The sequence below is a fragment of the Hyaena hyaena genome, unplaced genomic scaffold (genome assembly GCF_003009895.1).
Source record: "Hyaena hyaena isolate Hyena2069 unplaced genomic scaffold, ASM300989v1 scaffold_103, whole genome shotgun sequence".
In the NCBI taxonomy this organism is placed as follows: domain Eukaryota; kingdom Metazoa; phylum Chordata; class Mammalia; order Carnivora; family Hyaenidae; genus Hyaena; species Hyaena hyaena.
Genome location: NW_024080735.1, coordinates 814,718 through 829,428, shown reverse-complemented (window position 1 = coordinate 829,428; position 14,711 = coordinate 814,718). Strand labels below are relative to the sequence as shown.

The window sequence follows — 14,711 nt, the reverse complement described above, 5'->3', positions numbered from 1 at the left end:
GCTGTGGTGTGGTCAGTGAGCCCCGTGGCCCCTGCCAGGCTGGACTCCAGAATCACCCGTGGATATTCATGCCCTCGTGTCCAGGCCACGTCCTGACTAGTGACACCAGAGCCTGTGGACCAGGCATCCCCCTAGGGCAGGAGCCCCGAGCAGTAGGCGGGGCTTCTCAAACACCACGTGTACCACGTAGGCAGTATGGGGAGGACATGGGCCTGGGGCGCCACTGCTGCCCGTCCACAGATCTCACCTTGGATGACAAGGCACTTGATTACATTTGGAACTTTCTGGAACTGCCCTCTGCCCAACCCCAGCTGAACCCTTGCACATGTTTCGTGATGGCCAGTCAGCCCCCTACTAGACCTGACCCCATAGCGCACAGGGCTGCTCCTGAGCAGGCGTGAGCATGAGGCACTGAGCAAAAAGTACCCAATGCCTGGTCCTTCAGATGCGCCCACAGCTCACAGACCCAAGTGTCTGTGACACCCACAGCCTCTCCGTTTGGGGACAGCACAGGTAGGGGTGCGGTGAGGAAGTGCAGGGTTGGGGGCTGCAGGGGGCATGGACTCTCCTTCCTGCTAATCCAAAATCCTAACTGGGAACCCCTCGGGCTCCAGCTGTTTTCACCTCAAGCCCCTGTCCCAGCCCCCACTCTATCCCTGCAGGACGGGGGGAGGGGCACCCCAGGGTGCGTGGGAGCCATACCACCCCTTTCCCCCAGCCTCCTCCTGCCTCGGGGGTCCTCAGTTCTGCCTCCCTGGGCAGTGGGGCCTGGGGAGATGGCAGCCCAGTGCCAGTGGGCTAGGCTGGGGACAGGCAGGGGACAGAGGACAGGCCAGGGACAGGGGGACAGGCAGGGGACAGGCCTCCAGTGTCAGGACGTCCCTTTACTCCAGTGGGAGAGAGGCTGCTCATTCTCCTGACTGTTTCTCTCCGCCTGCTCCACCCGCAGATACGGACAGTCCATTCTCTCGTGCCTCCTGCCTGGGTCCAGGCGCCGGCTCCCAGGGCGGGAGGAGGCCATGGCCTGTGGCCCGTGAGAAGGCAGGAGAGGGTCCTGGATGCTAATGGACAGCACTGTGGCGAGAAGGGGTCCTGGCCCCCCTGAGGCAGGTGAACCCTTGCCCATGTGCCTCCAAGGACACAGAGAACCATTCCACTATCCACAGAGGTGAGGTCCTTCCTCTCCATTCGCGCCCCTCACCTCTGCCCCTGACGGGAACCTCAGCAAGACCCGGCCGGTGCAGGAGGCAGCAGGGGTCGGCCACACCGTGACCCTGGCGGGCACAGCGTCCCTCACAAGCAGCCGCCAGCGCCAGCCCCCCGGCCCATGTTGCCAGGCAGCAGGCACCCTCAGTCCTCACTTTCTGTGGCTTGGAGATGGTCGTGTGCTGTCGGGTCAGGAGACCTACCCCTTCCTCCTCCTGTGATCCGGACCTGCAGAGGCCAGACTGAGGGGCTGGTCCCCTCGGGGACAGTGACACTTCCTACCCAACATTCAACTGCTGGTCTCTGTCTTTTTTTGGTTTAATGAGTTTGCTCATCACATAAGGAAAAGGAACTCTGCCTCTAACTCCAGAGAGGGCACAGATCCAGAGCAGCGTCTGCCCACGAGCTGGTCCCCCGCAGCCCCGGCGGGTTCACCCCACCTCAGGCCCAGCCCTAACCTCCCAGCAGCCTGGCCGGGTGGGTGCTCACGCCTCGTCCCTGGTGGATGGGAGTCTGTCTCCCCTCATGCACGGCACCTGCAACACCTGGAACGTTCTCTCCATGGCAGACCTCCGAATCTACACCATCACCCACGTGGACAGAGAGCCATCGAGGTCCAGCCGACTTCTGCCCGGTGGTGCAATTCCCCAGTTCTTGCATTATCAGATCATCTTCCTTTACGGAAATTGAAGGACTCAACATGTCTTCTGGTCCCTCCACATGTCCCCTGGCCCATGGCCCTCTTCTCCAGGGGGGCTGACTCCCGGGGAAGCCGCTGGGGGTCAGGCACAGCCCCTGCCTCTGCCCTGTCCAGTGTGCATTTGGTGGTGCATTTGCACCATTAGTATTTGCTGGGAAAGTGAAGGTCTCAGAGACTATGAGACCCAGACACGGTTACTAGAACATTTAGAACGGTCGTTATAAGTTGCGGCTTCTGTGTAGAACCCAAAACCCCAGGAAAAATCCTAAACCTGAAAGGAAATCATGAAGACAAGGTGTTAGCCGAGGCGCTGGTGCACCTGCCTGCCTCCTGCTGCTTCCATCCCTTCCATGAGATGGAGACTGTGACATTATAACGTCCCCCTTCCCGCAGGGTTCCCGTGTTGTGTTGAGCAAGGCTCTGAGCTGCAGAAGACAGAATCTATCCTAGTGGTGTTTACAGCACAGGATTCCTTGAGGGACGTCAGGAAGGTCACTGAAATGCTGCTGGAGACACGGGCTCTGAGCTTCCAGAGCGACTCAGGCACCTCACTGGAGTCACTCTGGTACGTGAGAGCCTGTCGCCCTCAAGCCCAGGAGCAGCTGCGTGTGCCCGTCCCTGCTGGCATGATCACCTTCATCCCGAGTCAGATGCGGCTCCACAGGGCTGGCAGAGCTGGTGTCTGCAGCCTTGAGGTAAGTGGGGCTCAGCATGGCTTCTGCATGTGACGGCAGGAAAGCAGGGTCACCACTGTGAGAAGCTTTCCAACTATGCACAGGCTGTTAAGTTTGGGGGTGCCTGTAAGGGGATGAAGCCCGGCTCACAGATTCCCTTTACTAGGCTCACGTCTGCATTTCCTGGTTCCGCAGAAGCCCCTGTTCAACCTTTCAGTTTAGAGCATCTGAAGAAGTCTGTAGAACAAAGGATTTTGATTTCGTTGACTTGGTTCCGTCACCTTTTTCCAGCCTTCCTGTATCGAGTAACAACGATTCTCAGCTATTAATGGCCCTGAACTCTTGCCTTTGTTTTCCCTGGCTGCTGCCCCCAGGACCTGCCCAGACAGGTGCACTGGATCTGGGACCCCGAGGGACGCCCCTGGCTTAAAGGCTGGCTCTGCCACTGCGTTTCCTGATCTTTCTTGCCCTCAGTTTGCACATTTATAAAGTAGGGTCATGTTGTTGACTTCAACAGTTGTTGAGGGCTGGATGACTGGTGGGTGAAACAGGGCCATATGGGCAGACAGTGAACGCTTAGAATTCCTCACCGCCTTCCCTTCCTCTCTTTCACCTCAAGTAGAGCATTTCTGATAAACTGTGTCACTTGGACATTTAATGATTTTATTTAAAAAATATTTAAAGCAAATAAAGACCACCTATATTCCAGGCACATTGGGAAAGTATGTAAGTAACGTAAAACCACTCTCTTCTTGTAATGATCCCCTCACTGGACTCCACTCTCCACAGGGAGCCTCTGCTACAAGTTTTGTGTGTATGATGTAAACATTTTATTTGAAACTCTTTTTGTCCCATTTAACAGGAAACCATTGTTATCTTTCCAGGTCAGCTTATAAATACCTGCATCATTATTTTAAGGGTGACACAAAGTATTCCATAGTTTTACTGAACCACAGGTCCATTGGTGAACATCAGGTTGTTTTCAAATTCTTGTCACCCATATCCCCACACATGTGTCTCACTCTCTCTCACTGGCATTTCCAGAGGAACAGGTCCTAAAATGGGACTCTAGTATTACAGACTATAAACATTCACCATTGTTATTAAAACTGCCCTCTTGAAATGTTGTGATTTCTACTCATGCAAAACAGTGCCTCTTTCCCTCATTGTCCCCGATCTTACATTCTGGCCCATCTGCTAGGTTAGGATGTCAAGTCACTTAGTGGGTAGATTGCCCTGTACTCCTTCTGCCAAGTGCCTGTTCCTGCCACTTGCCCATTTTTTGACTCGGTGTCCTTTTCTTTCAGATTTGTATGATAGAGGTACTAATCCTTTGTCTGTTGTAGATGTTGTAAAATTGGTCTTCTTGCAGGTAGTCATTTGTCCTTTGTGATGATCTGTTTACTGCTCTGGGCTCTTGGGAGGCAGGGCACCTCCACCTGTAGATGGCTCAGGGCCACAATCAGCACTGGCTGCTGCATAAATGAGTGAATCAAAACATGGATGGCAGACCAATCAAGGGACAGTCTGCATTAGTGAACACTCTACATTAGGAAATTTTAAATTTTTTTAAATATTTATTTTTGAGAGAGAGAGAGAGAGAGATAGAACATGAGCAGGGGAGGGGCAGAGAGAGAGGGAGACACAGAATTGGAAGCAGGTTCCAGGCTCTGAGCTGTCAGCACAGAGCCCGACATGGGGCTTGAACTCATGAACAGCGAGATCATGACCTGAGCCGAAGTTGGATGCTCAACGGACAGAGCCACCCAGGAGCCCCATGGAGATTTTAAAAATAAAATGCATATTATGGAAATCATATCCTTTTGCTGAAAGATTCATCCTCAGGTCAGATCACTGCAGAAAAACCAGTGTGGGTCCTGAATATTGTTTTTCAATTCCTGGGCATTTTGAGGCCCTCAGAATGAATATGATACACACATATTATGCAGCAGTGGTCATATATGTAAATAACACATAGGGAACTAGAAAAATGTTCATCTACTTTGGTTAAAAACTAAACAAAGATTAACAGATTAACACAATCACGTGATTGTGTCATGAGGTAACATACAGACTGCTAAACTCCACACAATATCAAGGAATCATTAACCTTTTTTAAAAATGACTTGGTTTTGGTGGGTTTATATCACAGAAAAAACCCTGGGCTCCTAGCTTGGCATCTGTCAACTGAGTGACCAAGTTAAGAGCCTCAACCGTGGTTTCATCATCTGTGAGCAGGGGAGATTTCTGCCCAGCTTACGTCTACCACTCATCACCCACTCAGCACCTGGCAGACATCTCACAGCGCCGGTCATGTAATTTAAATGAGGAGCACAGGGGCGTCTGCGGAGCTCAGTCAGTTGTGTCCGACTTGATTTTGTCTCAGATCATGATCCCAGGGTCATGGGGTCGAGCCCCATGTCAGGCTCTGTGCTGACAGTGTGGAGCCTGACTGGGGTTCTCTCCCTCTCCCTCTCCCCTGCTCGCACTCTAAAATAAAAGAAATAAAAATTTTTAAAATATTAAATGAGGATCACATACAGGTGACCCCAAGAATATAAGGGATGAAAACATTGATACAACTTCTAGAACAGAAGCAAATGCAGCTTATTGAAAACACAGGGATGTCGCAGGGAGACAGACTGGAGAAGGATAAAGTCTTTGTTACTCCGAAGTGTTTGTGGAAATACCTGCACTGGAGCCGCCGCGTGTGCACACTCTCCACACCACATGCACCTGCCGTCGTGCACAGATGGCGTCTGAAGCTAACAGTCCGCAGACTGTGCTCCCCCGAGGAGAGTGACGCGGCTGGGGCAGCACCTGTGCAGAGCGTGTCTCGTCAGTCAAGTCCTTGCCACCCTGAGTCCATTGCCAGCTTTAGTTTATGGATTCGGGAGGGGTCCTGTTCCTCAGGTTTGGTTTTTAACTGCAAATCTTTTTTTAAGGCCTTGCTGCTTTATCCCAGGCAATTCTAATATGCGTGAGACACGCGGACCCAACACCCTCATGCCCCCATTTAAACACCTGGGGCACCTGGGTGGCTCAGTCTTGGGGCACCTGGGTGGCTCAGTCAGTTAAGCGTCCGACTTCGGCTCAGGTCATGATATCACAGTTCGTGGGTTCGAGCCCCCGTCGGGCTCTGTGCTGACAGCCAGCTCAGAGCCTGGAGCCTGCTTCAAATTCTGTCTCTCTCTCTCTCTCTCTCTCTCTCTCTCTCTCTGACCCTTCCCTGCTCATGCTGTCTCTCTCTCGCTCTCTCTCTCAAAAATAAATTTAAAAAACATTAAAAAAATTTTTTTTAATTAAAAAAATAAACAAGTCTTCTTGTACAGTCACCTGATTTGCAGTCTTTTTTTCTTGGGGGCATCAGCTCTGCCTCTTAACGACTGAAGCTTTCCTGACAAGGACTCCCCCTCGTCAGATTCCCTCCTGGTGCCCTGCACGCGGCTTTCAGTGAGGCTGTTGCTTCGGCGCGGTGCCCCTCCGAAGAGCAAAGAGCACCGAGCACCGTAGGGGCTTCGTCTCCCAAGGAATCAGTCTAGTGAGGGAGACAGATAATCAGGCAATCATTCATTAGCGCCTGCAGAGATGCCAGAGGGACCCTACACAAACAAGCCAGGGCGGTGTCCTGTGGTCACTCAGGACACCACACTGTGTCAAGGACCCATCGCCTGATTCTCCCCAGACCCAAAAATGGCAACAAAACACAAAGAACAGAAGACCTTCCCTCCTGTCTAAAGGGGCTCAAGATTCAGGATGAGCTCTGCCTCCAGTACGGTTTGTAACAATCAATCTACAGACGAGAAAAATCAGTTTTTGTTTCCAAGGCATGATCTGTCTCTACGTGTTTTCTGAATCACAGTGATTTAGAGGAGGGGTTGAATTTCATCTTAAACTTCGCTTTTCTAGCCTCCGCTTACTCTCGGACGGACAGGCGCTGTGTGGTCAGGCGGGACTGGCGGGGAAGGTCCCCGCCTGACATTCACCGCCTGGACTGTGTGACAAGAGATCTGCAACCGCACAAGAACCTTCCCCCCCCCAACCCCCTCAGTGTGCACTCCTGAGAACACATCTGTTTAGCTGTTCTGCTTGAACTGCACACAGGATGTGTGGCATGTCACCAAGTCTCAGGGCGGGGCCACCATGCACTTCTGCCACCACATACCTTCTTACTCAAGTTAAAAGTCTACGGCTCTCTAGGTTACTGAAAACAAAGCCCCTAGAGGAAATCCAGGCCGGGAAGGGAAGAGCCCTTCTGAATGCAGGGCGTCACAGCTTTGCTGTCTGCCCCACTCGAACCGCAAGCTGCCCCAGGTCTCAGGGGGGTTGTGATGTGCCGTGGACACCTGTCCCCGACAGCAAGCCACTGATGGATCTGTGCTGACCCTGGTCATTCGCTCAGCTGCTCCTGTGGGCACATACTGTGCTCTCTACACATTATGAGAATAGAAGTTACGCTCTTGGTTTTGTTTTTTTCATGAAAAATCCAAAATTTGGGCAGTTAAAACATTGTTAAGAAAAAAAGGCAAAAAATTCTACTAATCAATCATAGATATTCATTACTTATCGTTTTTCTCATATTTTTAATGCAAAGATCTGAAACCTTGTAGTGTACAAAACCAAACATTAACGAAAGTGCCTGCTTTACAAAAAACCCCCACATAGATTAATATAGAATTGGAAATAACCAAATTAAATGCCAGTGAACATTCTGGAAAGATCCATGATCCATAAAGGGTATTTGAACATGACAGTTTCTTCTGCATTAAAAAAAAAAATGCCCTCATGATTTCGGCAAATTTCTATGTTCCTGGTTGTGTCTGAATCTTATGAAAAAAAATGCAATGGAATCTTTGGATGTTTTTTTTAACAGAGACTTAACTTTTTCTTCTAAAATGACTCTCCTTGTTAGAGAAAAGACAACTGCGTTCGGTCATTGTTTGCTCATGTTTCATTCTGAAAGTGTCGCGGCTCCTGGGGGAAGGTAGTTTCCATGTGAGGCGAGTGAATCAGGACCCCTTCCTTATCTTCTGCAAAACCCCACTTGTAAAACTAGCCTTCCGATCACCTGTTGCAATAGTTTCAAAATTTAGAATGGTTACGGCCGCAGCACAGAGTATCATAATGAAATTTAATACCACAACAGCAAAGCCTAACTTTATCGTTTCAGGAGGCAGGATGTTTTACAGGAGAAACGAACAAACATGGATGAGGCAGGCAGCTTATTTCAATCAACGCGGCTCTTCTCTGAAAAACTTTGTGCTCTTGGCCTATTGTACTTTTCAACCAAGTTGAGATTTAAGAAGTGAGCTTGGAGGGAAAAAGTCAGGGACAAATTTGGGAACGTGGACTCACAGCTGAAGGTACTTTTCTGTTGTAGTAACGGATGGCGTGGAAACAGTTCACAGGGAAAGGGCTCTTTTCCCCATGTGTAATTTGACTCCTTCTCTCCACCGGGACTGTGGATGAGACTTCTTGGTGAGACAAAACTAGAAATAGGGGCCCTTTGCTGCCCACTAATGAGGACTTAAAAAAAAGAAAAAGCTTTCTAGTCCCAGCTAACAAATTCTTTAAGAAATCCCTGCATGAAAACATAGTTCAAAGCCCAGAGTCCAGAGATGGACCCGCCACACTCAGGGTTCAGGGCAGCAATGGGGTGGAAAGCTGGAAATGTGTCTCCAGTCGGTGTCTGCGCCAGCAGGAAAGTGCTCTGGGTCCCTGAACCTTCACTAGCCAACTTCACGGCTACACGTCCCAGGAGTAAAAATCCTATTTTCAAGTGTCCTGTCTTCTGCCACATCCAGACCTTCCTCACAGAGTCAAGCGCAACAGGGAAGGACACAGAGTCCTGAGCTTCAGGACAGAGCACTAACCGGCTCCACAGTGGCTCAGCCGCAGGCCACGTGACTCAGTGGCTCAGTGCCCCCACTGCCGCCCGAGACCCGGCTGTGACGTCCTCGCCATGCATTACTTCCGCCTGAGTGAACTAACAGGAGCCCGTGCGGTCCCGGTTTCGGGGCCTACACGTGGCAGGGACTGTGCGGAGGCTACGACCGTGCAGCCGGTGTCTGATCCATCCAAACCTGGCGGGGGACAGTGGAGGGACGTGTTGTGGAGGCCACGCAGCAGAAGGATCAGAGACCGTGCTCTCACTTCAGAGAGCAGGAGGAGAATCAGCTGGGGACCAGACCTGGGGGCAGCCACGTGACCTGGTAGTGAGCCCCTCATCATGCAAGTAACAAAGAAGCTGGAAAGCTACTTAACAGACCTGTGTGCTGGAGCCAGGGAGCCATAGGGTCCCTTCAGACTCTGACAGCTTTTCCAGGCCCTAGCACACTATTCAGAGCCAATTTGGACAATGATTCTCAGAAAACAAGCAACAGGGTTTGGGGAAAGAACACGGTATTGAAAGCATTTCCCCTGCTCTCTTCAGAGGACCCAGCTAGAGGCAGGATGCGAGGGGCACGGGGGCAGCTGTGGGGGGCACTTCACAGGGGAAGCCCCCTCACCCCGAAAGCTTTGAGGGGCCGTGGTCCGTCTCACCCGAGTCTATCAAATGCACCCTATCACGTGCTCTCCGGGCGGGACATGTGGCCTGACCCGGACGCGGCCCTCACCCCCAGCTTATCAGGTGTAATAAGGGAACAATAGTACGTTTTGGTTAGTGTGGAGAAGACCCTGATTTGGACAGAAATGAGTTACTGGCTTCATGTACAGTCTACTCATGCAGATGGACAGAATGTGCCATTAACATGACGGGGAAGTGACTTTTACGTGAGGCCTCACTGCTATGTAGTTCCTGGACCCCAGCCAAAGTGGCTCTCATAAAATCAGGGCTTCTGTGGGGCAACCAGACGCCCCAGAATCAGGGTGTGGGGTGACCCTCGTGGCCAGGGAGACCTGAGCTCCTGGGCACCTTGGAACCTTGCTCTCTGGCTCACGGCTACGGGACGGCAGAGACTTGGACAGGTGCTCGTCAAGCCGGGTATTAAGGTAAAAAACAACTTTAAGCTGTTTGAAAATATAAAACCCAGTAATCTGACAACGCTCAATAGAAATGGGAGTTTGTTCATTTATCATAAAAAATATAGGGGCGCCTGGGTGGCTCAGTCGGTTAAGCGTCCAACTTCGGCTCAGGTCATGATCTCACAGTCTGTGGGTTGGAGCCCCACGTCAGGCTCTGTGCGGACAGCTCGGAGCCTGGAGCCTGCTTCTGATTCTGTGTCTCCCTTTCTCTCTGCCCCTCCCCTGCTCGCTCTCTGTCTCTCAAAATAAAGACATCAAAAATTTTTTTAAAAAGAAAAAAACATAAAAATACTTCATGAGTTTTAACACAGTGGAACTTGCTCATGCATTTTTGGGCTCCCTTTCCAAACTTACAGACTTTACCTCCATTTCAAAGGAACAACTGAGAGGCATCAGTTCTGAATTTAACACTATATTTATTAGAGGGTTTTTATTAACAAACTTTCACCAGAAAGTTCCGAGTGTGTGAATGCAGAGGGCACACTGGCCTCACTGTCCACAGAGTCGCCCTCTGGGCAGGACCCAGGCTGTGCGTCCCCTGTTACGTGGTTAAACACCAAGCGTGGTTCACTCTGAGCTGACTGTTCCGGGTTCTGTGACAAGTGCAGCTCTGTGGTCCTGTCTGTCTTGTCCGTCTGACCCCCTGGGCCCGAGCCCTGGTTCCCAGCCCCTCCGCCACCCTCCCTGTGCCCGATGTCTCTGTTCCTAGCGAGTCCCCTTTGGCTGTTCTCAGGATCACAGTGCACTTTCTGTGGAGACCCAGGGCCTCTACAGACACAGGGCGACGGCCCCGCCATCTGGGGACTGTGCTCCACGCTCGGAAGACTGTGTGCACAGGTCTTCTCTGGGGCCTGAATATGCTGCACGGGGTGGAGGACAAAGCTCGTGGGCAGAGGATTCTGCGGTCCCGGTGCTTTCGCTCCACCTTGCAGGCAGGGACAGTGGCGGACGTGCTGGACGGCGCACATGAAGCCATCGGGGACCTGGTGTGTGCCCTTCTGCACATGCACGAAGCTGCTGGCGGGGGCGGCACACCAGGGACACAGGCTGTCACCTGCCTGCTGGCCGGTGTGCGGGCCAGGCGTCAAATGTCTGTAGGCATTTGGGCAAGAACATCTCTGATTCAGAGAGAAGTGACACAGGGCGTGCTGCTCGAGAGGGGGCGGAAACAAGGCACTGCTGCTGTCGTTCCCGGTGCCTCTGCTGTACGCTGCACGCACCGGCATCCCTGAGTTCTTCACGTGGCTGTTGAAAAATTCAGAGCAGATGTGGGTCTCCCCAGAGGTGCTACAGCTGTGGGACGCCAGAGGCTCCAACTCATAAAACTCATGCTCCATTTCGGATTTGGGGGCCCTGGGATCGAGATGATAAGCATTCACGGTATGTGTTTTGCTTTGTCCCTTGTCACCGGGGCTCGTGGACATGGCATGGGAGAAGGCACCACACTGGAGTCTTCTGGGTAAAGGAATCTGACCACAGGTGCCCTGTGGCCCAAGGCAGCGGCACAGGCACTGGAAGAAGAAGGTGGCAAAAGCCCAGCTGACGCACATGATGAGCATCATGAAGGTCCCCAGCTGGGTGTATGCCAGAACCGTGGACGGCATCATCATGGCCCCGGCCACGAAGGTGGTCAGGGCAGCCATGGCCATTGCGGACCCCATGCGACTCAGGGAGAAGATCACCTTCCCCTCTCGGTCGGCATCTGGGGCCAGGCGGTAAGCCACCCCATAGTGGACGGCGAAGTCCACAGACAGGCCAACAGCCACGGAGATGGTCACGGACTCCAGAACGTTCAGCTCCCAGCCCAGCAGGACAAGTGAGCCCACTGTGACAAATATGGTTCCTGTGATGGAGACGATGGCAAAGAGGCTGATGAAGACATTCCAGGTGGTGAGCAGCATCACGCTGAACGCCACAGCCACGGAGAGCCCCATCGCGATGAGGGTGCCATCGGAGAGGCTGTCTTGCAGGTCATAGAACTCCAGATTGCTGACAAACCAGCCATTGCTGAGGCCCTCGGGAGCCGAACTCAGCTCCCTGGAGATCCATGCATCCACCTCCTTGTAAAACTGGTGCATTTTCTCATAAGCCAGCGTGAAGAGGTAGGTGCTCTGGAACTCGAGCACGACGGCCCTGATGGTGTCGTTGATGTCAAACCTTGGCCCTGGGGTCTTGCTATCCAGGTGGTACCCCGTGCTCCTCTCCAGTTCCATGATGGCTCTCTTGATGCACAGCTCGAAGATCTCCTGCTTGTAGGGGAAGCTCCAGCGCCTGCAGCACAGGTACAGAGCTGGCTCGTCACAGTCCTGGTTCTCCATCCACTGCTTGAATGTCTCGATGAAGCAGCTCGTGAAGTCCTGCTCATCTGTCTGGTGAAAGAAAGTCTGGTTTCTCAGTTTTTGACAGAAGTGCAAGATCCACACCTGGGACGCAGGGCTTGCAATGTTAAAGCTGCCGTCCAGGGCCAGCTTCCCTTTGCTCTTGGGGTTCAAGGGGTCACCGTTGTCCTCTGGGGACACGCCCCAGACCACCGTGATGGGCATGTGCAGCTCTTCCCCGCGGTGCACGCGCTCAAACATGAAGAGCTTTTTGTACTCGGCGTCGTAGCGCTCAAAGGGGTGCGAGGCCCTGAAGAGTTGGAACTCATTCAGCTCCAGGGAAGGGAGCTTCATCTTGGGGTTCACGCACACAATGTAGGCCCCGCCCACGGTCAGGGCCAGGAACCAGAACAGCCAAAGGTAGCGAAACTTAATGACCACGCATGGCAACACCTTCTCAAAGAAAATTCGCGATGCTTCCGAGACGGCAAACAGCAGCCTGTGGCACTTCTGGCGAGCCGCCGTCCAGCAGCTCTTGCTAACGTAGGCCTGCTGCTGCGGCTTCCTGAAGCAGCTGAATATGTTGAGAAGGTACCGCTCGTGCAGGACGACAACGGCCGGAAGCCACGTGACCATCAGCATGTAGTTCACCAGGACCGCCGTGCCCGCGTACACTCCGAAGCACCGGATGGCCGTGATGTTGCTCACGTAGTTGGCATAAAAGGCAGCGGCTGTGGTGAAGCTGGTGACGAACATGGACAGCGCTGCGTGCTGCAGGGTGACACCCACTGTCTCCGCCGTCCCCGCGCGGGGCTTGTCGAACTTGGCATAGCTCCAAACGTCACACAGGACGAACGCATCATCTGCACCAATCCCGACCAAGATGACAAGCGCAGTGAGGTTCATGAACGGGAAGAACTCAAAGTTGAACACCACGCGGTAGAGGAAATAGGAGACAATCAGGGAGCTGATGACGGCAAACATGGTCATCAGGGTGATGAACAGGGACCGGGTGTAGGCGCACATGACCAGCAGGACCAGGAGGACGGCAATGGCCGGGTACGCCGTGTCCGTCAGGAGATAGTCCTGGAACAGGCTGTGCTTGATGCCGAACTCGATCCCGGCGATGCTGGTGACACCATCCGAGCCGTTCCAGTCCACGAAGTTGTCCAGGTAGATGTCCATCATGCTCTCCCCTTTCTCTGTGGGGGAGAAGAGCATGCTGTACTTCAAGGCGGGTGCGGCGGGGTCGGCGGTCTTTGGGGCCATGAAGTCTTTGTCCACCAAGTAGTGCAGGATCTGGTACACGGCGTTGTACTTGGTGCACTTGCGGGGCACGCCTGTGCACTTGAGCTGACCCTTCCTCCTGGCTGCCGCGTCCCAGCAGTCGGGCCCCAGCGTGCCGTTGTGGTAGTGCCTGGCGCAGGCCCGCAGCAGCTTCAGGGTGTGAGCCACGTCTCGCTCGACGATCTTCTGGCAGGATGACCGGTTATTGAGGATTGCGATGTAGTTCCCTATCGTCCAGCTCGGGCAGCAGGACGCAGCCGTGGTCCTCTGGCACAGGTCCCCGAACTGCGGGTGGGCTCTGATCTGCAGGGAGAGACACGCGGAGACCGGCGTTTAAAACCGCTTCCCCCATAGTTCGAGTTAAGGCGGCCTGGAGGGCGGGGGGCGTCGTACAGGCTAAGTAACATCCTCCTGGGACACAGGTGGACACCCCCAAGCCTGTGTTGCGGGGTGCCCGCCGGGCACTGCCCTCCGTGCAGCAAACTGCTCAGCACGCGCTGACACGCCAGTGTGAAACCACTGGTGGTTTGGTTTTAAGGAGACAAAGTTAGCACCTTTTTAGGAAACAGGTCTTCCAGAGTCTTTTTAAAAAGCAACAGAAAGGATGGGCTGTGAGGCTTACTTATACACATCAGCAGGATTAATTCAGAGAACAGAGAACAGTCGTCCAACTGATAGAGGGGCAAATTGGTGGCTTTGCCTAAAATTTCTGGTCATCGGCATGAAACCTTTGGTGACAAAGGTACTAGATCTCAACCAGCTTAGCTGGAAGCCAAGATGATATTCCCCAGAAAACTGCCAGTGAGCCTGGAAGTGACCCTGGTGATGTCAGGATCGATGTTCCTAAATTAAATATCCCACATTTCTGATTTTAAATAATATGCGTACAGTTAATAAAACAAAGAAGAAGGACTTTATTTCTTCCACATCCTTACAGGCTTATTCAAGATGGCTAAAACTCCTTTTGGGGTTTTGGTAAAGCGGGGTCTTCTGCGTATCAGCACCATGACAGTTCTGGATTTAGCGCGGACAGTATCTCACTTAGAACATTGTCCCTGGGGCCGGCCTTCCTTCTTTTGGTTGTTGTTACAGCAAACTGAAACACTACTCTGGTGCCTGAGGTGGCACTGCCGGAACACAGTGACGCCTGCCCACAATCCCACCACCGCACAAACCTGTGAGTTGCGTGAGTGGCCCCTCTTCCCTGAGGGCGAGTTTAGGAAATATCCTCTAATCGGAAACCTTTAGGGGCCTGCCAGAGACTTCTCTTTGGAAGGTGACCCACTCATCTCTATTTACCAAAGGCTGTTCCAAGGAGGAAACTGCAAAGTTCAAGAAGGGTGTGACTGTTTCTTCTACGGGGATTAAACCACTCCACCCTTATGCTTAATCAATCATACGCTGAAGTATCTTCGCAAAGCAAAGGGAACGCTGGTACGGATCATCTCTTTGGACCTTAGACTCACCCAAGAACTGCCTTCCTACGCCCCTGGCTGTCCA

The 14,711-nt window shown here is 52.7% G+C and overlaps 1 protein-coding gene across 7 annotated transcripts in view; it reads right to left on the bottom strand.

The window, feature by feature from the left end:
• Positions 1–10,002: 10,002 nt before the first annotated feature.
• The window catches only part of DISP1 (dispatched RND transporter family member 1), a 145,590-nt gene continuing 140,881 nt past the window's right edge, over positions 10,003–14,711 (bottom strand). For all 7 annotated transcript variants that reach the window (XM_039235833.1, XM_039235827.1, XM_039235832.1 and 4 more), the window contains one exon: positions 10,003–13,514. In XM_039235833.1, coding sequence (XP_039091764.1) covers positions 10,026–13,514 — 3,489 coding nt within the window. In that variant the 3' untranslated portion in view covers positions 10,003–10,025. The remainder of the gene's footprint in view (positions 13,515–14,711) is intronic.